This window comes from Strix uralensis, chromosome 11 (genome assembly GCF_047716275.1).
Source record: "Strix uralensis isolate ZFMK-TIS-50842 chromosome 11, bStrUra1, whole genome shotgun sequence".
NCBI lineage: Eukaryota > Metazoa > Chordata > Aves > Strigiformes > Strigidae > Strix > Strix uralensis.
Window position 1 is genome coordinate 23,365,892 of NC_133982.1, and position 24,910 is coordinate 23,390,801.

Here is a 24,910-nt window from a genome sequence, read left to right on the forward strand (position 1 = left end):
TGCTGTTGAAAAGATCTAAAGTATACTCCCTCATTCTTTTTATACCTGAGCCACTGGGCAGGTAAATCACCAATGGATTCAAGACTTCTGCAACGTTACATTCTTTATCACTGTTCAGATGGCAAAGAGAAACAATGAAAGTACAACCTAGTTCTTAACAAGCAGAAACATTGCTACATGTGGTAGAAAAGAATATTTAACAACTATCAAGCTTTTTTTTTTTTTAAATGAAACTGAATTTTATTAAACTACAAGAAACGCAAAGATGGTGACTAATTAAGAAAAATATTTGCTGGGCAATCTAAAAATAAAGCCTTGACACAGGTACAACTCCCTGCAAACTCCTTTATGTGATGTTAACATAAAGCTCTCTGAATGTGCATACTGACAGCTTAACGTACACTATCCCTAAGGTGAAAAAGGTTATAAAGAACATGAGCAATAGAAGGCAATATTGTCTTTTGCTGTTCTTTTTAAACACTAGAACATTTAACATCCCATTGCTGAAATGGTTTAAATGCATAGGCCACAAACAGATACTTCTATTATAGTTCATATGATTACAACAGTCCAATTGCATAACACAAATCTGATTTACCAGCAGGGAAATAGCTTGCTGGAAATTATTCCACTATAAATCAGTTTTCATTCATATAAACTGTCTTGAAGTGCCAAGTAAACATTAAAGTATGCAGAACATTAAGTATATTTATAGGTTCAGTGCACTTTAAATTCCTCAGTAAGAGGGTACTGAAACAGCAATAAAAAAGGAGCTTTGCTTATATGATTATACTTGTGATAACACAAGTGGCTTGACAAAAAAAAAAACCTACCAGCACATTAACTTCCTTATGATTTCATCAACATCTACCAAAACATTAGCAAAGTAACAGAATACTTTTTTTTGCTTTACAACCAGTGTTTATCAGGAGAGAAACAGTAACACTGAAATGTAACAAAGAATTTCCTTGTCCTTGCTAAACACATAAAGAAAAGAATTCCGCTGCAGAATCCATTTATACCACATCTGAACCATGTATACAATCTTTGATGTTTTTAAATAAAAAACATAACCAGTTATAAATAATATTAAACAGTGTTAAAGCTTTCATTTAGCATCTAAATAAAGGTTACTGGATTTTCAAGACTATGAGGTTGTTTCAGGAAGAAAAGGAGACAATCTAGACAGACACATTTATGTATGCTGCTCTGATTTAGATCTCTTATGCCTTACTGCAGTTCCTAGCCATGCACTCACAATACAGCCACACCTGTGCAAGTCAAAGGCTTGAAGAGTCATACTGAGGCTAGAAATAATTAGAAGTGAAAATAAATTAAAATTTCCTCCGTGTCAATTTTCATGGACAGATATTGACCAGATTAAATTTATAGGATTGACTGGAGAGCAATGAACACATCCCGTAGTCAACTGCCAACTAGTGAACATGTCCACAGCCAACCACCCCCAGCTCAGTCACCTCAGGCTCAATCCACATGAACCTAATCTTTAGACATGCACAAATATTCAGTGACTGTCACAGACCCCTAAGGAAAGGGAACGTGACTGAAACATGAGGCAGGAAGAACTGCAGACAGGAAATAACCTGAAGGGCCTTAGTTCATCCCCCAGGAGGTGCTTCCATACAATTTTCCAGGCCTGCCTCCTACAAAAAACCTATTTAGATGTTACCACTTAAACGGGAAATACCAAAGACCATGGGAAGTGAGTTGCTCACTAAAATCTTTTAACAATTTTCAAAACATGCATTTGTTGCTACATAAGTTACTTTATACAACCACCAATACAGGTCTTGTTGCCAGCAGTGCTTAAAAATAGCTTTAGAAAAATTATTAAAATAAAATTAGATGTTCTGGAAAACTGATCAAGTCTGACCTCATAATGGAGATATGTTTTATTTAAAATCATATTTAAGTAGTTGCTATGAGGAATAGTTGTTGGCATCTATAAAAGCTGCATAATAAAAATAAATACTTTCAGTCATTTACAACAAAATTAAGAAATATACATTTCACTTAAACAGGTAACAATACTTTAATGGATTGCTTGTTAGTCACTGTACAGTCCTGAGCATGTTTTTGCAGGAGTAATTTAGGTCACTGTTCTTTCCCCTCAAGTCCACATGACATATGCCAGTTGGAAGAAAACTTTTAATACTTCTGAGCAGCAGTTTATTAATTTAGCTTTGGTAATTATCTGTGCAAGTCTTTGATTTGCTTTTCACACACCAAATGATTAAGGCAGGCACTACTGTTACTAGGATTCCTCCATCACCTTTTGACACTGATAAAGCAAACCATCTGGAAGAGCAGAACAAGGCGATCTGAACCACAGAGCCAGCATCCCTGAGTGAGTACGACAGTGCAGCAGACAGGGCACAGATGGAAGCAGCTGGCACGCCAGTATTCCCTCATTACCTTAAAACAAAAGAGGCCACAGAAGAAATGAAGTAACAATTAACAAATTACAATAGCTATAGTATAGTTCACAAAAAATGTATCTATCTCTCAAACCCCCTTTCTGCTGTTCTCTTCTGCTCTCACCCCTACTCCTCTAACACGTCACCCAAAACCATGCCTCCCGAATGCAATCCCAGCTTCCTATGTCATATAGCTTCATTCCCATTTCTTGGTCCTGTCCAAAACTCTTCACAGTGCAACAGTTTGCTCCCTTGTAGAATTTATTGTCTGCTGTACACTTGTTCCTTCACATCAGTCTTCACATGCATCCCTGAGTAAGTCAAATAAAGTCCACAGGATAACAAGCCTGTGTTTACTATGCTGCTAAACATTTCCTGCCTTAAATTCTCTAAGATACCTGCTTCCATGCACTTATCTTCCCGGGACAAATTATAGGTTGTGAGCCACCTTACCGTATACTTCCACTCACCTATAGTGTCAACTAGATGGAGTTTCAGCTTTTGTTGCAGTGTATTCAGAGCTGCTGAAAGGGAATCTTGAGAAGATGACATTTTTATATTCTGTTTCACATCATTGGAAAGGGATAACCACAGCTTCCCAAAGTCTTCTGTAGTCATTTCCATTGGCCTAAAAATAGGTTTACCACATATCTTAGCAAAATGCATTATTCAAAGTATATTTGTCTCCCAAAAAATCATGTGTGGAAAAAAACTGAACAATAAAGCAAGCAATAAGCAGATACAGATTGTTTAAACAACCTGTATCTTATCTTCCCAGTTTAACATTTTTTAAAAAGTTTCTATTCCTTGCTTTAGATTTCTACATTTTAAAAAAATACATTATTCTATGTAAAAGGAAGACCAAAGTGAATGGCCTTGAGACATCTGCTCATTGAAAGCAATTAAACAAGTTCAATGAGACGCAGACTTTATTATGGAAAGCAAGGTGGATTTCACTATAAAACAGAAAATTCTACTGGAAAAAGAACACTTGCTTTTTCTACTCCTAAAATAAATGCAGTGTTCAAAAATATAAAGAATGAGCTTTCTTCTCCTGAAAAAGTTGTCAGCCTTTTCATATAATGTATGGGTCTCTGTACTGAAATCACTTATTTCAGTTTGACATGTTTATGTCATGCCATATTTTAAAACAGCATGCCCTTCCATTCGCTCAGTTCTGTTGGCCTCCTCAGAAACACATTCTGTAGTTCAAGACTATTCTAACCTGCAGCTACCATCAATACTCTCAGTGACTCTATACGTCTTCCTGGAACTTTGCCCCTTTTTCATAAGCGTATAAATAACCATTTACTATCTTTAACAGTCATCTCAAACAGATTAGCTGCTCAAGATGAAGCCTTACATTTTCATAATCAGTATCCAAATTATCCTGCCCTTGTCTAATACTTATTTTTTAAAAGTGCAGCTTATTTTATTTACCTGATGAAGTCCAACAATGATAAAGTTATTGAAAATTGAAGGCGAGTTTCCATCTCTGACTGGCAATGAACAGAGGCAGAAAGAATTCCCTGTGTACAGATTTTGTCCATCCACACACATTTCTGGCAACGTTCCACACTTTGAGCTTCAATTACAGGAAACTGGTAGGTGGGACTCTCCAAAATCTATATATTTTTTTTTTTAAAAGGAATATAGAATATAAGTCTTGCTGTCAAGTTGAATAAGTGGCTAAGATACAGCTATAAAATTGTGTAAGTGCCTTTTATTTCAATTGGTGTTTCTTGGACTTTTTGGCAAGTGAACATAGCTACCATTTCTCAGCTCTCATCAAGGACAAATCAATCATTAACATCTACAGAAGTTCTATGAGAACTAAAACACTGGAGAAATTGATCTCTTTCTGTCAACTGGCTCCCCACCCCCCCCCCCCCAAAATGACTGCTCATCACCAAGAACCTGAATCCTGTAGTTCAGTCCCAAAATAAACTAATACACAAGAGCAAGCAACATTGCAACAAACCCCAAGCTGTATGTTGAAAGCAAGAAGTTGGGAAATCGTCCCTAATAACAAGGATAATTTCAAGATTACTCAGCAGCCCCCAGCCTCTCCATACAAACTAATAATGCAGATTCTTTCTGTGGTAGCGGTCTGTGTGGAAACTTAAGTGAATTACAGGGAAAAACTAGATATGAGATGCCCACTTTCTATCAATGCAATGACAGGTTTGATTCAAGCCAGAAATGGAAAGGAAGGAGGCTTCATAACCAATTAGCAGTTCCTTAAGTCAATTCTAAAAGAAACATTCTGCTTAATTCTCTTTATCCAGTTATCACTCGCTGAGTGTCTCCAAGGTTTCATAATTCAGCGCTTCTTTCAGCAAAACCTGTGGATAGTCACGCCAACAGGCAATTCCGAAATAGCTTTTCAATTATTTAAGTGACATTTCAAGACTTTTGAAACTTAACTTGAAGTTTCAAGCTTTTACCAACCACAATTAAATCCCAGATGTAGCTGATGTCAAAAAATAAACTGACCTACTCCTCTCTCCCATCAACTGAATGCAGGAGAACAAGAATGAAATATGACTGATGTCTTTGGGGGGGGAAAAAAAAAAAATTAAAACAGCCTACAAAACTTGAAGCAAGTTTACACAAATTTTATGTGAAGGAACAAACTGCATCATGTCTGCCTATCAGATAAATACAAATGAATGCACAAGCCTCACAGTCACATCCAGACAAAAAAGAGTTATACAGCGATTTCTTTGGCAACTACTCAAGTCATACCATTGTAAGTATGACTGGTTAGGTTTGCATTCAGTCTTAAACACCAGGAAGCAGCTGAATTCAGAACTGAAAAAATCATAAAAAATATTTGTTATATAGAGGCAAGCAGTAGGAAACGAAATCAAAGTGAATTAAAAAAGTGTGATGCTAACTTTTATACCAAATGACACTAAGTTTAGAATTGAGATTTCTTTCGCTACCCTTTAGGATGTAATGGCCATACCACAGGTTTTAAAGAAATGCTTTGGGAAAAAGGCATAACCATTACATTAAACCAAATACTAGACACTTAATTGCAAACAAAAAGCAAGAAGTTCCAAGTGAATTTGAAATATAACGGAAACAAAGTTTCTTACCTGAAAATATTCTGCTTCTTCAAACACTAAATTCACAGCATGAAGTGCAGAAGTGGTTTTATTTGAAACAAAAACAGTGAGCAACAGAGAGTCATCTGTCCACACCTTACATAAATGCAGAGCTAAGGCATCATTCTGACAAAGTTCCAGTACTTCAGAGTGAGCGAGGTCTTCTAACTCTTCCGGTAAGGAAGGGACCAACGGTGGTTTACTGGCACCTTCACATTGAGCACTTGGAGAAGGCTGAAAAATTTCCATGTTACTATCAGCAAACAAAGATGACTGTGACAGCCTACTATCTGAAAGTCTCTCATCCAGCCCAGATTTTTTTAGGGACTGAGGTGTTTCAAATGCTAAATTATCTTCTACAATATCTGAAGAACACAGAGAGGATTTTCTTAACCTTGTGTGTGTATTTCCCTCACAGTCTTCCATGTTAATAGGGACAGTATCAAGTAAGGGACCAAAATCTGAAGCAGCACTAATTTGGAAGTCTGACACCTCCTCACTACTTTGAGTTTCATTTATCTTCGATTTTCTTTTGAACTTCTGAGTAGTTGTGTCCATTTTCCCCATCTGAAAAACAAAAACAAACAAAAAAAAAAGGCTGGGGAAGTTATTAGCAATCAGCTGTGTTACTGTTAACAGCATGAAACAAGGACAAATAATGACCAAGGAATCAATTCAGATGACAAATGCAGATAGATTCCAAACATTCTAATGGATCCAGAAACATGCTTTTGTTGTATTTCTTACAGGATATAGGATTAGCCTGTAATGCAAGAATGACTCTAGGTTCTCTAAAACATAAACTAAAAGCTCCTATTAAAAAGCAAGATAGGTAAACATTTTATGGTTAAACCAGTGGTAAGATTTGAGCTGGCTAATATGATAATGCCAGTCTTAAAAAAATTACCTAATGGTGAATTCTTTAATGCTCTTCATATTACCATACCTTGACATAGGGCATCAAACTCTAGCATTACTGCCAAGTGAACACCAATAGCTCTGCAAAGCTGGGTCAATGAACAGCTGTTAGGGAAGACTGAGACTAAAACTTGAAGCACAACATGTAAACAGAGGGAAGTTCTAGTTACTGAATCAGAACTGCTCCAGAGGCTGCTTCATCAAGTAATTTAAGAACCTGAAATGGGTTGGATGTTATCAGATTACAAAAGTGATTTTCAATAGTTTTTCCAATGACTCGGTTTTTGCCTCATTTTACCACAACACTAATTTGATCTTCATTTACATATAAATAGCTGCAATTGTAAATAAGGCAATACATAAACTTTAAAACAGTAAGTCTCAAAAGAACCACTTACCAGACTGACGCCAGCATTTGATCCCAGCCCAATAAACAAAGTTGATGCTAACTGCTGCTTCTCTTTGTCCTCTTCAGAGAGGCTGGCAACTTGATCAGATGGCAATGCAGGAGATTCACCCACCTGTCCTGCTAATAAGCTGCCACAAGAAAGAGTTTGTGGCTCATTTTCTTTTCCTACTTTGTTTTCTTTCTTTGGAAGATAGCCTTCTTTTCCCCACAGCTTGCGTACTCCCTCAAGTTTCAGAGTATTTGTCCTAAAATGGCAAACAAAACAAAGCAGGATCAACCGCACGAACATCATGTTCCTAAAAACATACCAAGGCTCGACTTTAAACACCATTCACAACTTTAGTACTTTGATATACACAGCAAGTAGTGGAATATAAACACTTTCACATCTGCATGAAGTTCTATGTTACTAGTGTCATGCACTACTTTTAAAACACCCTGCAAATGCAAACTTGGACTAAGCCATATAGTCCTAAGTACAGGTCTATATTAAGACAGCATTAGACACCTGCAGCCAGTAGTAGACTGTGCTTGCCAAGTCCTTACAGAGTTTCAGATTACATTTATAATGTATTTGAATCATTTTTTAAAAGTGAATACAAGCAACACGTTATCTATCTTTCTCCCCAGGAGATTCTGGGAATCTCCAAGTATAGTTAAATAGTTCTATTGCTTTTTCCTTAAAAAATAGTTTAAGTTAATGTAAGAGGCCGAAAACTAGAAGAGACCTAGAATGTAGTATTTCTTACGAAAAGTGTTCATGTTCTCAGGCCCCTGAACTCTAGGTTCATTCAACAGACTCAGGCTAAAATGACGCAAGTCCCACACCTAAAAGCCTCACTCAAATTTTCTTACACCAACTGGTTAAACAATCTGAAAACGCTTCCAAGGTTTCCTGTGTACTAGAGTATAGTTGTTAATTTGTACGAAACAATGGATGTGGAATTTATCTGTAGTGTTCTAAAACTTAAGGAGTATCTTACATTGTGAATCTTAGTCTCACTTTTATCTAATAAAGTTTCCTTAAAAGGTACGTTATTGTAAGCTCATAAAATGTAAGCACAGCCTGTAAGAAAAATAAGGAAGCCAGAGGAAAAAAAAAAACTTAATCATGTAATCATCAGGTAATCCTGTCCCAATTCTACCACGTTAACTATCACTTAATTTGTAGTCTGTGAAGAAAGTGGAAAAAGTGTAACTGCAATAGCTTTTTTCTAGTTATTTCAAAGAAGACACCATTTGTATTTGTTTTTACATGGTAAGAGGTTTCCAAGTCCAACTGTATTCTTTTTAGTTCCACATAATGAAGAAGCAAAGACACATGACACTGACAAGAACAGAGGCTTAAATGTACTTCATTTCAAACACAAATTAACTCACTCTTTATGCCCTGTCTCAGCACTATTACCAGAGGTATCAGAACCAAAAGATAAACCAGTGGGGGACTGTCTACCGGTGACACCAGATGAGGACACGCTTGTAACAAATGACAATCCATAAGGTTCAAAATTCAGAGCTGCAAGACAGACAGAATCTTAGAATTATAATGAGGCATAAAAAGGTAAGAAAGAAATCTATTTTCTGAAAAAAGATATGCTGTACTGTTGCACTTCTCAGGCTTCCCATTCAGGATCCTATCCTCATTAAAAGTTAATGTTTCTGGTCTCAAGTTTTTTTAGACAGAGGATTTATCTGAAACGTTTATTCATTTGGTGTTTGTTTTTAGATACCATAATTAAACAGAAATAGTGACTTTACAGCGTATCACTAAAACATTTGCCAATGCTTAGCATTTGTAGAGAGAAGTACTGTATTGGATCTAAATAAGTGAGCTCTTCCATTTGTTCATGAGCCTAAACAACATTTTGAGCCCACAGCATTATGTCCATACATCACTGTCTGCTTTGCCAACATACTCGACACCTTGGGTGATAAATCATTTTCACCAGGACTTGCAAATCAGGATTCAGAACCAGCCACCTTAGTTATGCTTCATGAATCAAAATGTAGCTTAAACAGCTTCTAAAAATTGTTTTGGACTGTAACGTAAACAGTCATTGTTACATATGAAACAGAGTGCAGACTCTCCTTTGCATCCCTCATTAGGCTTTACACACACGGAAAAAACAGTTTAGAATATTCAGTTTCAACATATTCGACCTTGTCCAACATTTCTCCACCAAAATTTTGAATTTTCTAGCAGGCTTAAAGTATGCATTAACCTGCATAATCAAAAAAAAAAGCTTTTAAAAAATAATCATTTAATAATCATTTAGTTGTAGATAATGCACTGCACAAGACTCATTTTTCTAATTCCTCAGCAGTAAAGCAAAGCTAAGGAATGTTTTAGAAAAGCTTTCCAACCTCAAAGTGAATCATTCAGAAGTGTCTAAAAGAAATCTTTATGTGACTGGCTATAATAAAGTAAACGAGTATTTCTATGGCAAATAAAAAAAATGCACTCTAGCTACAGTTTTCAGGTATTTTTAAATAAATAAAAGTACATACCTACACTAGGTAAGGAATGTAAGATTTGTGTCATAAGTCCACAATGGTTGTTATTGCAAACTATAACTCCACAGGCAAGACTAAGTGCTCAGTATAGTAAAGTCAGGAATCCTTTGCTTTCGCTTTAATAATCACCATGAATTTCAAATTCCATAGACCAGCAGAGATTATAGTAAAACATTTTCAGAACAGCAACCTATGATAAATGAACAGCTACATACTAGACAGATGTGTAACTAAATTCTAAGTTGAACTTAAAGTCTACAGACAAGAAATGTATTAAGATAACATTACTTCAAGAAAGAATATAAACAGTACACTTAGACTGTTTGTTAGTACTTATCAGGCAATTTACCAGCTATTTACTAAGTGCAGTAAACTAACAGCCACCTTTTTCCTGAGAAAGTTTCTCCTCTTGTCTCTGGTGATGAGGCTTATATGGTGCTGCACCACGACCAAGTCCCTCAGCCACAAACCCATCCAGAAAAGACAAGGAAGCATCTACCTAAATGGGATTAAAGAAAGTGAGAAAGCAATAAAAATATTTTCTATACCTGAGTCTGATGTTACCAGAAGAATACACAAATCAAGATCTTCTGTCTCATCTCCCATATCTACCAGTAAATCTGCTGTATTATCAGAAATTGTTGAAACAGACTTTGAGCTAGAGATTTGTAACTTAAACTCCCCCACATTTTTTTTTTTTAGATAAACAAGAAAAAAATCAGAGTGGAATTTTCCCAAAATGGTTCATCCTACCGTTATATGAAAATACTGAATTAAAAATACTCCCCTCAAAAACCTCAGCAATATCAATAGTATTTTCCATCATTTATTATGGACATTTCAGTGTCAAGATCAATAGCTTCTAGACAGGAGACAAATCCTTTAAATTAAAAAGCAGTACCATATCACTAAAGCAGGCCTAATTTGTCTTTAAAAACAAAAAAAATAAACCAGCGTATGAAATAATAAGTTTGTTAAAAGCTACTCCAGCTTACTAACTAAACACCATGGTTCTTTAACTTTCAGTATAGAACATTATGATTCATCACATATGCCTGAAAAAGTATGTTTCTGAAAACTCACTTTAAGCAGACTAAAAACTGGCAACAGTCAGAACAGTCAAATATCATTCATTTTGAAAATACTTTTTTACCAAAATATTCAACCCCTCGAACTACAAAGAGGTTCGTGAAGATTAAACATTGCAGCTGTCTCACCACCATGTCATTGCAACTAGCATCAAAGGGAAGCAAGTTTTTCATCAGTGCTTTGTCTTCACACAGATGCTTCAATTCGAAGGCATACTGTCTCATGCAGGTATCTAGAGAGTTGCTGAATTCTTGGATTAGTTTGTCAACTGTTTTTGAACAGGAGGTACGTGATGCTATCTTGGTGACTGCAGCCATTATCCACGCTTTAGTTTCAGAAGTAACAAAGGTCTTCTTCAGCAGACTGTGTAGTTTTGTCAAAATAACTTCTGGATCAACATCTGTAACAAGGCTGGAATATTCCCCCAACACCTATTCACAAAGAACAGACAAAATATGCATTTAGACACGCAGAGCAGCGCTTTCAGTTTTGAAGTTAGAATGTAGTACTAAATAGCAACACAATAAAATCCACCTCACATTCAAGAACCTGTTATTTAAACACGTTCTAAATTATTTCTTTACCATTTTGTGTTTTAAATGTCAAGGGCTTGAAATGACCTTTGTGTTTACCTCAGTCAACTCCAACTTTCACCTTCTTAAAAATCAAACAGCTGTCTTGAAAGAAAGCTAAACATAGCAATTAGGCCTTTACAAAACATGATTTACTCAGACTGCAGACTCTTCCTTGGGTGGAAGCTGAAGCTTACCCAGGTACCAGACAATACTAGCATAGCACTTGGCCAGTCACCTGCAAGGCTAAAAATGCATTTCACAACCACATCTGGCCTAACTCTGATGAAGACAGAAAGGCTCTCAGCACGCAGTCAGATTCATGTGGCTGCTAAGCCATTCCAACAGTCACCTGCCTCAAAGGGAGCAAGTCAGCTTTTCCACAAACTATGGCAAGCTAAGTAGTCCTCGGGCACTAAAAGAGGTCACACTAAGAATAGATTTCAGCATATTATCTTGACTTCAAGTAAGAACAGAATATTCATGACTAAAAATAAAAGTTAAAAATATTTATTAAAAGCATCACCACCTTTAACAGTTTCCTCATATCTGCATATTCAATTTTGCCCATGCATCTACCTTACCCAACTCATAACTTGAAGGAATTTCTGTGGATACAATGCATCTTCCTCTTCAAGTAATGCTAAATAAGACTGTACTGCATACATCTGCAGCTGATCATCTTCTTTTCCATCATCAAATCCTAGATAGAAAACAATACATACTTTGCCTGAAACACAAATAACACCTCGCATCAAATATTTCAAAGTGCATTTTAAGAAAAAAAGCCAGATGATTAAGGAACACGTCTAATTCTTCAGAGCATTCAAGGTGTTACTCACCTTCAGCCAACAGCCTCAGAAAGTTGTTTGGGATATCAGGATGCACAACGTCACCTCCAACTGAAAATACAGAATTCATTGTTTGGATGAACCACTCATTGTCAGGGGCATATGTGTCCAGATGTTAAGGAATGAAGTGCTAAGGCATAACTTTTCCCTTCTTTTTTGGCGTGCTTCCTAAGGAAACAAATTGTCCATAAATAAGCTACCCACCTTGCTCTCCTTGGTAAGCTGGGGTCTGATGCTCAAATATCAGCTCAATCTAACTGAAGAGGAAATATTCCTGTACCTTTTATAAAGGGTTTCCTGTAAACATCGTGAAAACTGGCGGTCAAGCAGAGAAGCCTTAACTTACTGCCCTGTTGAAAAAGCCTGTGCATGAACTTAAACAGCTATCCATTACGTGTAATTTGTTGGCTTGTCAACCAATACATCTTAAGTTGTGCATGAATAAATGTTATAGTGAAAAATAAGAGTTTAAGTAGACTTCACGCAGTAGGAACAGACATGTTCACACAAGGATTTAGCTCTGGAAACCTGTCCTACTGTATTTTAAGCTCACACTTGTTCCATGCTAGCTTTCCAGCATAATCTTTGATTTACCCAGTATCACTTGACCAGTGATAGACTAGCTGTTCTTTTCAGCAGTGTTTTGCTGTCAATGTACTGAAAAACAATAGATTTTTAAGTACTCCACAGAAAGTAGCATTGCTTTTTTTTATACACTTAAGATTTGATCAGCCTTTGCTAACTTTGGAAGTTAGCTTCTGCCTTCCTTCAAATCCTGAAAATGCACTCACTGAATGGAAATTTTCAACAGTACAGAAATATTATCTTCTTTTTGCATGCTGCATGACAGCACAGCTTTTTTTGTACACTACTGTCTGTGCCAAGCAGTGTACAAACAGGATGGTAAGGCAGCTCTCTGTTATAGCTTACAACTCCAATTATCAGACAATACATACAGAAAATCAGGCAATGGCGAGTCTAACAGCAATGTCCACCAGATGCCAAATCCCCAATCATCACTTTTTGGCATAGTTAAAGAATCTTTTATTTATTTCTCTGAAAGCGTGTTATTCTTAAAACCCATACACCAACAAAGAGTTCTCCCGATCGGAAGATCACTCCAATTACAGAACAGCACTCAATGTAGCACTGAGGCATCTCCATGCAATAATATAAGATGTCAAAGTTTTAATTTAAAAACACAAGGTTTTAATACTAAACTCCAAAGCCAAGTGTTTTGAGTGCCATTACTTTCTCTCTGTGAAATACAAGAAACACTGTGGTCACTGCTGTATGCATCTTCCTTTGCGTATGTTTTTTCCATTTGAAAGCATGGAAAGCACAGCTGTAACACTTCAAAAGATCATGAAAGATGCTCTGAAAGGTATAAATGCTATGTTTGCCTGAGCTCCGACTCCAAAGTTTCGGAAAAATAGAAGGATATTTCTCAGCTAGTTCAGAAAAATAAAAGGATATTTCTCAGCTAGTTCAGAAAAATAAAAGGATATTTCTCAGCTAGTTCAGAAAAATAAAAGGATATTTCTCAGCTAGTTCAGCTATTTTGCCAACTAAGTTGATGATAGCATATTCTTCTTTGCTTTCTTTTAAGTAGTCAAGCATCTTCTGAACTATGACAATTACATTCTGTCCATTTGTAATTCTATAGAGAAGCTCTAAAGTCTGAAAGAGAAAGCAAAAAATGTATTTAATTGGCTCTGATGACTCAAAAAAGGAAACAGGCAAACAGAAGCACTTTAGTATGATGCCAAATTGAGCAACTGTCTGTATTTGGCAAGTCTTAAATGAAACACACTGCTTATCTACATATGCTGTCACATTAATGCTATCTGTAACTGTTCTCTCACAATAGCTGAGACATAATATGCCTTTTACGCTACTCATTTTAGAAAAATCTATTACCCATCTTAAAAATTAACTTAATTTTTGATGTTTAAAAATTCACTGACCTCCCTTTTAATAATGGGATCTGGATGGTCCAGACATTCAATTATTGTCATTTGGTGCTGAAGTGCCAGATTAGGATCCTGCTGGATAACATAGGTCAGAGCCTTTAAACCTAGAATATAAGTAATTGGAAGTGATATAAGAGAATGTATACTACTATGACCAAGTTAAGAACATCTTAATGAAATCAGGTATCCTTACCTAAGTATTTCAAATTAATTTTGGGTGACAAAACAAATTTTCCAATGCACTTGGCAGCCTTTTCAAGTAGTTCAGATTTCGGATAAATTGTATAAATTGTTTGGACACATTCAAACAAGATGGCTGCAATGGGAGGGGGGGGGAAAAAGACATGTAATTAATGTATCTTAAATACTTCTATAATGCAAACATTTTTAAGAAGCAAACAAGCTCATTGACTGTATCAAGGAACTGCAGTGCTGTCCCATCCCCACTGAATCTAACTGCAGCGTACCTACTGACATAAGTAAAAACAGGATGAAGGACTACCTCTTATAATATACATATTTTTTATTAGGCTTTGCAATTGTGCATACAACTTTCTGTCCTTAAAGTTCTTCCAACCTTGAAGTCTCCTACTCAGGGAGCTGGGCTAGGATGGTCTTTAGAAAGCCAATGGGCAACTATAAAGGACCCGAGACAAAATAGTTTTCAATAATTCATGATTTTTTAGCTACTACCAACAGCCAAAATCATCCACAGAACATTCTTACTTTAATAAAACCAACTTTGTGCAGTTGTTTGAGAAAAAGCTAGAAGTAAACTGAACAACACATAAAAAGTAATTAATTCTCTGTGGCAACAATTCAGGCAAAGGTTCAGACCAAGTCACTCTCCCTGAGTTAACTCGCATTTAAAATCATGATGTAATTTTCAATTGTTCTTGTAATTCAATCTCTAACTGAATTACCCACCTACTCTTATTAAGCATTACAAAACTAAATCTGAGAAAGACTAACAACTCATTTTCCTACAAGAAGCAAGAAATATGCAATAATGAAGGACTTGGTGTAAGAAAGAGTAATCACTCAGAATTACATTCTTCTTTTGTCTGGGATCATTAACGAAAGTTTATAAATGTGAACAAAACTATACACCTAAAATCTATGTCCTTGTATAAATCATAATATACCACCCATTTTGGCTCCTTAAGTGCTTAAAACAGATTTAATGTTTAACTCTTAGCAATTGCAAGTGCAAATTGTCTGCATTATAAGGCAACACACCTCCCAGTATCTTGTATGTTCTTGCCTAAAAGAATAAAAGCAATACACTGAATACACTAAACATCTGACAGATGCTTCCTCATTTATTATTTACTGACAGAAAGTCTTCCTCAAAGCTCCCCTTTTTAGTGCAAGTGAAGCTTACACAATGCTTTACAAAATATCTATCAAGTAGGGATTAGAGCTCTGGGCCATGTTCCTTTCCTCCCCCCTCAGTGTTTTTTTAAAAGTCTCAATTTCCTTTCCATTCCATTAGCACAGGTACTTTGGCAACACCTATGAGGCTTTACTGTAACAACAAAATTATGGGGGCTTTAGGGTTTTTTTAATAGTGAGGCAGCTCTTAATGTAGGGTTCTAGAACATCAGATCTGGATGTTTGTGGAGGTATTAAGACCTGGGGAGGGGAAGGCAAAGAAAAATCCAAATAAATTGCTTAACTTTTATTAGAAAAAATTTCACAGTGCAATTATTCCTTTTGCTTTGTTCTAGCAACAAATACAGCTTTCTCTGAGAACATAATGGAATTAACATAGCCGCCCACCATCTTCTAGAAATTTTAAATTGAGATGTGTGCCAAAAATATCTTTTTGCAGGCACCACTATCACTGAACCCTGGAGGTGTAATTTTATTAACTGTGGCTGCAGGAAAAACCCTTTACAGCTGTGTAGAACTGATGCTGTCACTCTTGCACAGTTTTCATTGCCTTTCTCAGGCCAGTGAAAAGAAGATCTAAACTAGCTAATAAACTAGCTGTATCACTAGGATTTTTCTTTTATCATTTTTTTCAACATAAGCAATGTTCAATAAGAGCTTTCAGGAAGAAGCTGACCTTCTGTATTTAAGGGCAAAGGACAATGCAAACATTTTAAGCTTTTGAGTCAAGATGAATTCCCAGGAAATAAAAATGTTTTACTTCAATGATAAAAAATTGCGCTGTACAGTAGCGTACCACTTGTTTTACAATTTACTAGTTGGACATTTAAGAATACAATTAGATTTTTCAGAAATACTGCTAAGTAGTTTAGCATGATCAACTACTCACATTTTCAATCTTTCCAAATACTGATAATTACATAAAATAACCATACCCACCATATGTAATATTATGATTGATCTCTGCTCTTCTTAAAGATTCATCTAAAACATCATACATCAATTCGCTTGTCCTGTTTAAAAAAAAAAATATATCTGTATCACTAACAAGCATGTAGTCTTATTCTGCCAAACAGCAGTATTGAAATCTGCAACACAAATTATTCATATCCACATGTGTGCTTTAACATGCAAGAGCTCTATAACATGTTTCTAAACGGCAGCTAACAAGATGTTTTTATTCTTATGATATGGCAAATGTTTCTTTTGAAAGCTGCAAACGCTTCCCTCACTGCTTGTATAAAAAAACCCCAAAACATCAACAGTAAGAGGATCAAAGACAACCACGTCCTCACAAAACAACACCACTATTTAAAATATCTTTACTCTGAATTTTCACACATTCTTTGGTAACCTAGTAACAGAAGTCCTAGCAAAAATGTATTTCAAGCATATTCCACAATAATAAATTGTTTAGCCAATCCAGAAGCTACGTAATTAATTCTGCAGTTTAAAAAGTATCTGGTCACTGTATTGGTTAATAACAAATAAAGAAATTGAAAGAAGTTCAACACTGAAATCCTCTTATAAAAAAAAAAAAACCAAACAAACAAAACAAAGCTGTCTATGAGGTAGAGGTCACGCCTGTATTCTTTGTACCTTCTAAACATTAACTACAGAGAAATATCTGGTTACCTTGGATCATCTTTTCCTAACAGCCCCAATATTCTTAAAAGCTGAATTTGTAACCATGGTGCTGGCACGCTGTGATAGTTGAAGTCAATAGGGAGCTTTCCTCCCACTACCTGCTTTAGGATAGTTACAAAACTCCCAGTCAAGTCCTTGTATCCAGATGGGTTTTCCTACATAATGAAAAAGAAATACAATTCAAATATTTTGATACAGCACCTCAAAAGTAAAAATAATCCACAGCTGGCATAAGATCAAAATACCTACACTGATGGTTTCATTTCTTTAAATCATCTGTAAGCTCTTCACTTTAAACCTATGCTATTTTCTCACACATTTGCAGAGGGAATGAATGTAACTTGAAGGCAACATTCAAATTTCATGCAAACATTCAAATACACGCACATTTCAGCAAACCCCTTAACACACTTAGAAATTAGAACCTCTAGCTAAGGATGTCAATAATGCTGAGCATTCAGATCACGCAAGAAGTGGGTATGTCAAGCTACATTGCAAGCTAGCACAAACAAACACAACACAGATAATCATGATCACATAAATTAACTTTTCTAATGATTACAAGTAAGTTTCTTCTGCAAAATTTCTGTACAGTACACTGTATTTAAAATGAAAAAAAACAAACCACAAATACTGCTCCTAATTCTTTGCCTACCTTAATCATTTGAAGATAAATATGCAAAGAAGCAGCCATGACTCCAGCATCCCTGTCACATAAGGCTTTCCGGAATTTATCATGAATATGCTGAACTTGGTTAGGAGCAATAAGATAGAATTTATATAAAGCTTGAACAGCTTTTCTGCGGATAATTTCCCTGAAGAGAAATGAGATTTACACAGAACAAAATGAAGCTGCCTGTGTATTTTAAGTACTTGTCTTAACAAAACAACTTGCATTTGTTATTTCTACAGCAATGTTAAATTATGTTGCCAGCAATCAGAACTTCATGATTTGGAGAGAGATGAGAACATACACGTCTTTGCAAATACCATCTAAGTGAGGATGTGACAAAGCAAACTTAAAAGCATAGTAGGGTTTGACAGCAGATTGGCAATTCAGAAGAATGGCCACCAAATAAACAGTGAAATTGGCCAGTGCTAATCTGTTGTGGTCATGTGTGCAGCTCCAAAAAATACCTGTCTAGAAGCTACAGAATTAGTTCATTCTGCAGTTCCCTTTGTAATCAACACAACACTGTGAATGGGATATTATAAATTAAGAATCAAACAATTCAAGGGTATTGATATCTGCAGATACACTTTTAGCAACACGGTTTCTATAAATAGCTTTATAGAAAAAAGTATCAGTAAAGGATCAAGGATCTTCATCTGCTTCTCCACTTACTCTACAAACACCTCTTCATCCACATACTTGTAAAAAGGACTCCAGCAGATAAATTCAGTTACATTTACTTATCAAAACCAGTTATGAAAAACTTAATACTGATCCAATACTCAGTCAAGACTGCAAATGAATGAGACAAGAATCCAAGAGAAAAGGTAGGAGGGGACAAATTTCTGAGCTAACAATTAGAAAAAACAACTCAGAGAAAAAACACCACTTTACTAAAACTACCTACAAAATTAAGTAATTCAACCGTACAACGCCACTTGAAATTCTGTAAATGAATACATACTTAGAATGCTGGAGCTTGTCTTCTATTAGGGGAAGAACAGCTGGAATCATCTCCCGTGGAAAGATCTGGCTGACAATGGTTAAAGCCATGCACACCTCTACTAGATTAGTGCTCTGTAAGTCCTGTTACAATCATTGAAATAAGACAGTAAGTTTATGTTTAGACTTCTAAATTCTGCACAGACATACCCCAAATCTTTCACAAGCGGTCAGGATCTAGCCCACCTACAGCAAGCATGATGTGCCAGACGTCCTGTTGTCTGCTTGTGTTTGAGAAGTGTCAGCTCTCACTGAGCTAATCAGGTTCTTTTATCTCTTATACAGGAAGAAGGAACAAGCAGCTTCTCACATTTGTGTTACAAAACTACATTCGTATTTTAAACGTATGCGAGATCAACAAATAGAGCTACAATCAATGTTTGTTTACTTCAATAGTTTGATGATTGCAAAACTATGGTGAGTTCCTAGTTCAATCAGTGAGATGAGTCACTTCTCACAGAATTCAACACTATTCTCTCTAGTGACTTTGATCTAGCCCAAAGAATTAAAAAAGAGCAAGCTTAATTATACTGCCAATTACATATTTGTACACTAAAATGAGACATTACCTACTCCCTAAGAGCGAATGCAAATTACACACAATGTTCTACAAAAGAAAGAATAAAAATTCACAGTCTGTCCCAAATATAATTAAAATAGTTGATATAGCTCACTGTAATCTTAAACTACAAAAAGATGGATGAAATCATGAAATACAAGACTAGAATTATTTTTCAAAACAAATGAAACATGTAAGATTTCCAGCTGACATGATTATTTGCTCTGGCCGTTTGTCCCAGATAGATTGTAGTCCTCATTTTGGTTTAGTTCTTTGTTCTCATTTTTCACTTCTTTTTATATACTTACTAGTTTCAAGTCAGCTTTTTAAAGACTATAAAACAGTTTTTAATTGCAACAAAATAAGCATCACTTTCAGTCTATAATTTACGTGACTTTGGCCTACTTTAATATAAAAGCAATCATTACACAGAAAGTTATAGTAAGTCATAACTGCTCCATGTAAGAGGTAGTAATACAGGAGATGACATCTATTTATTAGGTAACAGATTTTCAGTGTCACTCCAAAGTATATTTCCACTTTCTATCAATTACCAAAAGAACTCAAAGAAGCCAAACAGATACCTGCTGTCAGCTAAAAGCAAAAGTCTACACTGAAATATGCATGCCTGGCTCCTCCTGGAGTTGAAAATGTATATGATTGGTACATTTTATAAAGAAAATTTTATGGTGTATCTTCTTTGAGAAAATTTAAAAATATGGCTTCAACTGCAGGAATGCCAAAATTAAATTAAAAAGCCAGGGAAAGCCGTTTCAAATTTTCATTGTTAACCAAAGAAACATCAACCTAAGAGAGCAAGAGAAAACTAATGAGTACATAGCTTAGATGTTGTGTGACACAGAATAGGAAGAATTGGTCCAAGTTTAGTTTACCTCCAGACCTCCAAAAACACTGTACCTTCACAACTGTGTTCACAAGTAGAAGTAGCAGTTCGTGATTTTCATGTAGAAATAAAGAAACTGCCAAGTAACCTATAAGAGATAGCAGCCTCCATTACTACTTTCAAGCAGTATCTTCAAGATAGAAAACTTAAGATTGTCTGTAATACAAGAAGAGTTAACTCAAACAGTTACAAAAACCCAACAAAAAACCCCACTGTTGGATGACAGTTGCTCGTGTTTTAAATATCGAGCAGACACGAGCAGACAACCTCCTTCTATTTCCAGGCAAACCAGTTATATTTAAGTTGCAGTAAAGCCCAACAAGTAACAGCTAAGAATTCATAAGCTGTGAGAAATGAGAGACATTACAATATTGTTATAGCTAAAGAGCAGCCAAGAGTGCCATGCAAAGTCACTTCCTGGAATACTAGTATCATCTCTGCAGGGAGAAAAGTATATTACTTACTAGACAACACAAATGCACTTCTTTATATTTGTTTCTCTCTTTAAAAAAAAAAATAAAAGTTCCATTTCAAATAAATTTTATATTCAACTTGGAATACAGAAGGGTAAATCTACCATCCTATGCCAAAAACTCCCTTGTTCTTTCTTAACAAGGAAGAAACAATTCCAGAACCCCAGGAAAGAAACCTGCCAGAAACCTTTTTCTTCAAGACCTCTCTTCCTTTTAAACTAAGGGAGTTAAAGTGTGGGGGGTAGGGAGGGTGTGCCACAGCTCATGACAATATTTGTATTACAGAGATGGGTCTTAAAAAACATCTTGGTTCATTCAGGGCTTAGGGATCAAAATGAGGAACTTAGATACAAATAACTGTATCGTCTGCGCTATCAGATTGATCTATCTGCTTGTGAAACTACAGACTTGATCAGCTTAGCACACCTGCAAAAATGGAGTTCGCTCTCATTCACTGAGGCTCACACTGGGTAAAAGAGTAACCCATCTTGCGTGGATCAACTGACAATTCCTTAATACAAACCTTGGAACATTGCACCAAAAACAGACAAGGTCATCCTCATATATCATACATAACTGCAGAACAACAAAAACCCAAACCCCCACACATCCTTTTACTAGATCAAAGCTTAAGGGCGCTTCGTGTCCAGAGAACTTTAAGCCATTACATTTAAAAATAAAAACCAACCAAACAAAAATGCTGCTTCACCAAAGCCTTCTTAAAAAGAACCCTAGCATGGAAAGGTCTCAAACCGGTTAATAAGAAACATTGGTTCTTGACACTTACAAAGGTCACAAAGTTTTCTTCAAAACAGCTTACCACCTGCCCTCCCAGGTTTGGTGAAGACAGAATTTCTTAATCCCTACCAGAGCACCTGCGCACTGGCTTTCATTACTCAGGGATAAAGCAACTTTAAATCACCACTTGTAACGCATTCTCTCAGAAACTCCAATACTTCAGTAGATGATCCAGATGAAATTCAAACAAAGGATATCAAACAAGCATATCCCGCAAGACACTGCCTTCCTTCTCTGTATGCAGACATAGTATTGCTTGGAGTTAAACCATTTTCTCTGCAAACAAGAAGAAATGTCTTCACTAGGCAGTTGAATCAGCAACTGCAAGGAAATTCTCCAGATGAGACAGGCTGACAGCTACTTCAAACTCAATCTACTGGAAACAAGTTAATAGCCACACTAGCAGGCAAGGAAATCACAACAGCATGAAATTTCAAAGAACTAGCCTTTCAGATTTCCTCAGGAACTTCTGCACCTATGCTATAGGGATCTCCCTATTTGCCTCATTTCCTACAACTGTTTCTAAACTAAAAAAAAATCCTACAAGCACCAAAACAGAAAATATTTGTCTGACAAATGTCTGACATCAACATCTTTGTCTAATCTTGTACTACAGTACTTAAAGAAATCAGACCTGACAAACTCATTTTCAGCTTGATGTGTTTTTTAACAAAATTTCTCGTAATTACTTGTTTATTGGTGCTCCAATCAAAAACAATGAAAGAACTGATGATTTAAAATAAATTAAATTCCCTTGCCTTCTGTTCTACAAGCAGATACAGAGCAGATCACAAACTATGGGTTTAGTTATCTTCAGAGGAGAGACTATGAAACAAGACCAAGAAAGTAGAAGAACATTTTAAGTTAGTTGTATTTTTACATGAATTTACATTAGGATTTACATAAATCCTAAGAAACTTTAAAAATACAGTTTGAGAATATTAAGGCTACAGCTCCATGCACATACCAACTCTTTTCTCCAAAAGATTTCCTTGCTGTGCGAGCTTGATTGCATGGATATATCCAAAGGAAGACTCATACCCCAGCATTTCACAATAGATGAGTCTCACCATACATTCTTTCATCAGTCTCTGAAATACCAAAAATGAATTATTGAGAATTTTAAGTCAGCTATGTTTTATCCCCTTTTTCACTGCTCTAATGAAGTAGAGGACTTTATCTGATAGAAACATATGTACATTCACACACGTTTTCTAAAATCAGGGGACTCGTAATTTTTGCTTTGCTATAAAACTCTTCTGTGAGCCAGTATTACTTTTTGACTGTAAGAGCAGAACTCCCCATACACTAACCTTAAAGATGCTATCTTGTTTTTATTAGCATGCATGTGATCAACAGTAGATTAATTACAACAGGAAAAATATTAATTATCCAAAGTGTTTGATGATCACACTGCTAATGCAAATTGTTATCAACCACTACACTGACCTCAGATGGGTTTTCACTACGTGCGAGGTAAAACTATTTTTCCCTTCCAAAATTCTCACTCATGGGACTGAGATATGCATTAACTAACTCAAACCAGAATATATCGTCAACTCCTGCAACTCAGACATGAGCAACAGTGGATACAACAAAGCACAGCTTCTCACACAACACAACTAAGAACAAAACCAGCGTGCAAAGAACGTGATTTGATGGGAGCAGTTCAACCCCTAGCTTTTTGGTTTCCTTTATTTCAGAAACTACAGAATAACTGACTCTGGGCACCATATGTCTACAGTTTATTCACACCAGAATCACCGTGTCCTCGCTATTTTAACTGTGCTGCAAAACCACAGACATTGGTACCTTTTAACGCTGACAATTAAATATCTATAATGCAGAAGACTTGTACACTCCACCTGGCAAAAAAAGTGCAAACACTGTTTTTCTCCACCTTTGCTCTGCTGTTCCCATAGCTTGTAACAACTAACAGAACTTACAAGTGTCGTGGTGGGGGCCGAAACTGTTGTTTTCAAACTGGTTAGCTCCTGCTGGATTAACTTTTCTTCTTCCTAGAAAAATTTAACTTATTTCAATCTCGCATAAGCTCTGGAGGCAAAACATAATGCAAAAGCCCAAGACACGTCAATTAACAGTCCCGCGGAGTCCTCTCAAAGCCCGCGTACGCCTCACTCGCGGCAGTACCCGCCGGCTGCTCGCCTCAGGCCCTGAAGGCAACGACCGCTCCGCGGCCGCGCTGCCGCACCCCACACCCGGTGGCAGCCCCTGCACACGCACCGCCCTGAGGGCTCCCGCCGGGCTCCGGAGCCCCCCAGGACCCAGCCCCGCGGCCGAGAGGCCGACGCCCCGCCACCGCGCCTGAGGGCCCCAGCCCGGCACGGCACAGCCCGGCACCGCCACAGCGCTCGGCACTACCACAGCCCGGCACCGCGCCTCACCCCCCGGAGGCCGGGAAGGGAGGGAGGTAAGGCCCAGCCCCAGCCCGCTGCGACGCGGCAGGAGGAGCAGGAGGCCCGGTCCGCTCCGGCCCGCCCCGGGGTGCCGCCCGCAGCCCGTACATGCTTAGAGGTGAGCGCCGTGATGCTCCGGATGAGGCTCCCGAGCCGGGAGGTGGCCGAAACCCTGCCAGGGCCACCGGCGCCCCCCGGCCCGGCGCCCGGGTCGTGCTGCCCCAGCAGCCCGGGCAACACGCTCAGTGTCCGCTCCACCACGTCGCTCATGGCCGCTCCCGCCGCCGCCGCCGCCCGGAAGGGAAAGGCCGCGCCAGGCCGCGCACTTCCGGGGCCGGGGCCGGGGCCGCCCGGCGGCAGGGGGCGCTGCACGGCCCGCGGAGGGGCGGGGCGGCCCCGGGCCCCGCGAGCTCTTCCCGCCCCGGGCGCTGAGGGGGCACCGCGCCGTGAGGGGCGGGCGGGAGCCTCGGGGGTGGCGGCAGCGGCGGTGCGAGGGGCGCTCCCCGGTCCCCGGCCTTGCCCGCCCGCCCGCCGCTGCCCTCCCTCCAGAGCGGGCAGCGGGCCCTGCCGTGGCCGCGATAGCGCCGGCTGCGCCGCGAGGTGGAGCTGAAGCAGCGTCTAGAGCGGGTCAGGCCGGCGGCGGGGGACTGCGGCCCCTGCCCGGCCTCCGGGGGTTGCGGCCCGCGGGCTGCCCGTCACGGGTCGCGTGGAGATAAGAGCAGGTGCCCCCCTGAGGGAGCACTGCCCGGGCGTGGGGGGCGGGAGCGGCCTAACCGCCCTCCTGCCCGCGGGAGCTCTTTTTTTTTTTTTTGTCAGCATCACAAAAACTTTTCAGGGTGGGTTTCGAAAGAGAGTAGTGCACGAGGTTGTAGATGCTTATGAGAAATATTAAAGTATGGGTGGGAACATCTAGAGATTGGGCTTGGTCGAGAGGCTCCCGGAGGAGCTGTTCCTGAGGCGGTTCCCGCTCCCCTGGCAGCAGGGGTTTGGCGTCTTGGGAAGGTTTTGACCACGTAGCCCCTGGCAGCTACCTCTGGATTCACTGCTCTTGCAAATGAAATGAAGGATTTCTTACCCGTGAAACATAAGGTGTGAATTTACAAGGTTAAAGATTACAGCTTTTTCTGGCTCTTTAGATACCACTTTTGCCATTTTGTAATACTGT

At 38.1% G+C, this 24,910-nt stretch overlaps 1 protein-coding gene across 1 annotated transcript; it reads right to left on the reverse strand.

The window, feature by feature from the left end:
* Nucleotides 1–1,883: 1,883 nt before the first annotated feature.
* On the reverse strand, nt 1,884–24,055 carry AP4E1 (adaptor related protein complex 4 subunit epsilon 1). Its single transcript, XM_074880918.1, has 21 exons — nt 23,854–24,055; nt 23,275–23,346; nt 22,296–22,419; nt 20,072–20,145; nt 18,557–18,678; nt 17,575–17,734; nt 16,908–17,074; nt 16,212–16,285; nt 14,071–14,193; nt 13,872–13,981; nt 13,441–13,584; nt 11,896–12,004; nt 11,638–11,783; nt 10,610–10,912; nt 9,777–9,891; nt 8,259–8,394; nt 6,868–7,123; nt 5,543–6,118; nt 3,879–4,063; nt 2,909–3,066; nt 1,884–2,436 (listed from the first exon to the last, which is right to left on the reverse strand). The coding sequence occupies exons 1-21, from the start codon at nt 24,013–24,015 to the stop codon at nt 2,276–2,278; spliced, it is 3,477 nt and encodes a 1,158-aa protein (XP_074737019.1). The 5' UTR covers nt 24,016–24,055; the 3' UTR covers nt 1,884–2,275.
* Nucleotides 24,056–24,910: the final 855 nt, after the last annotated feature.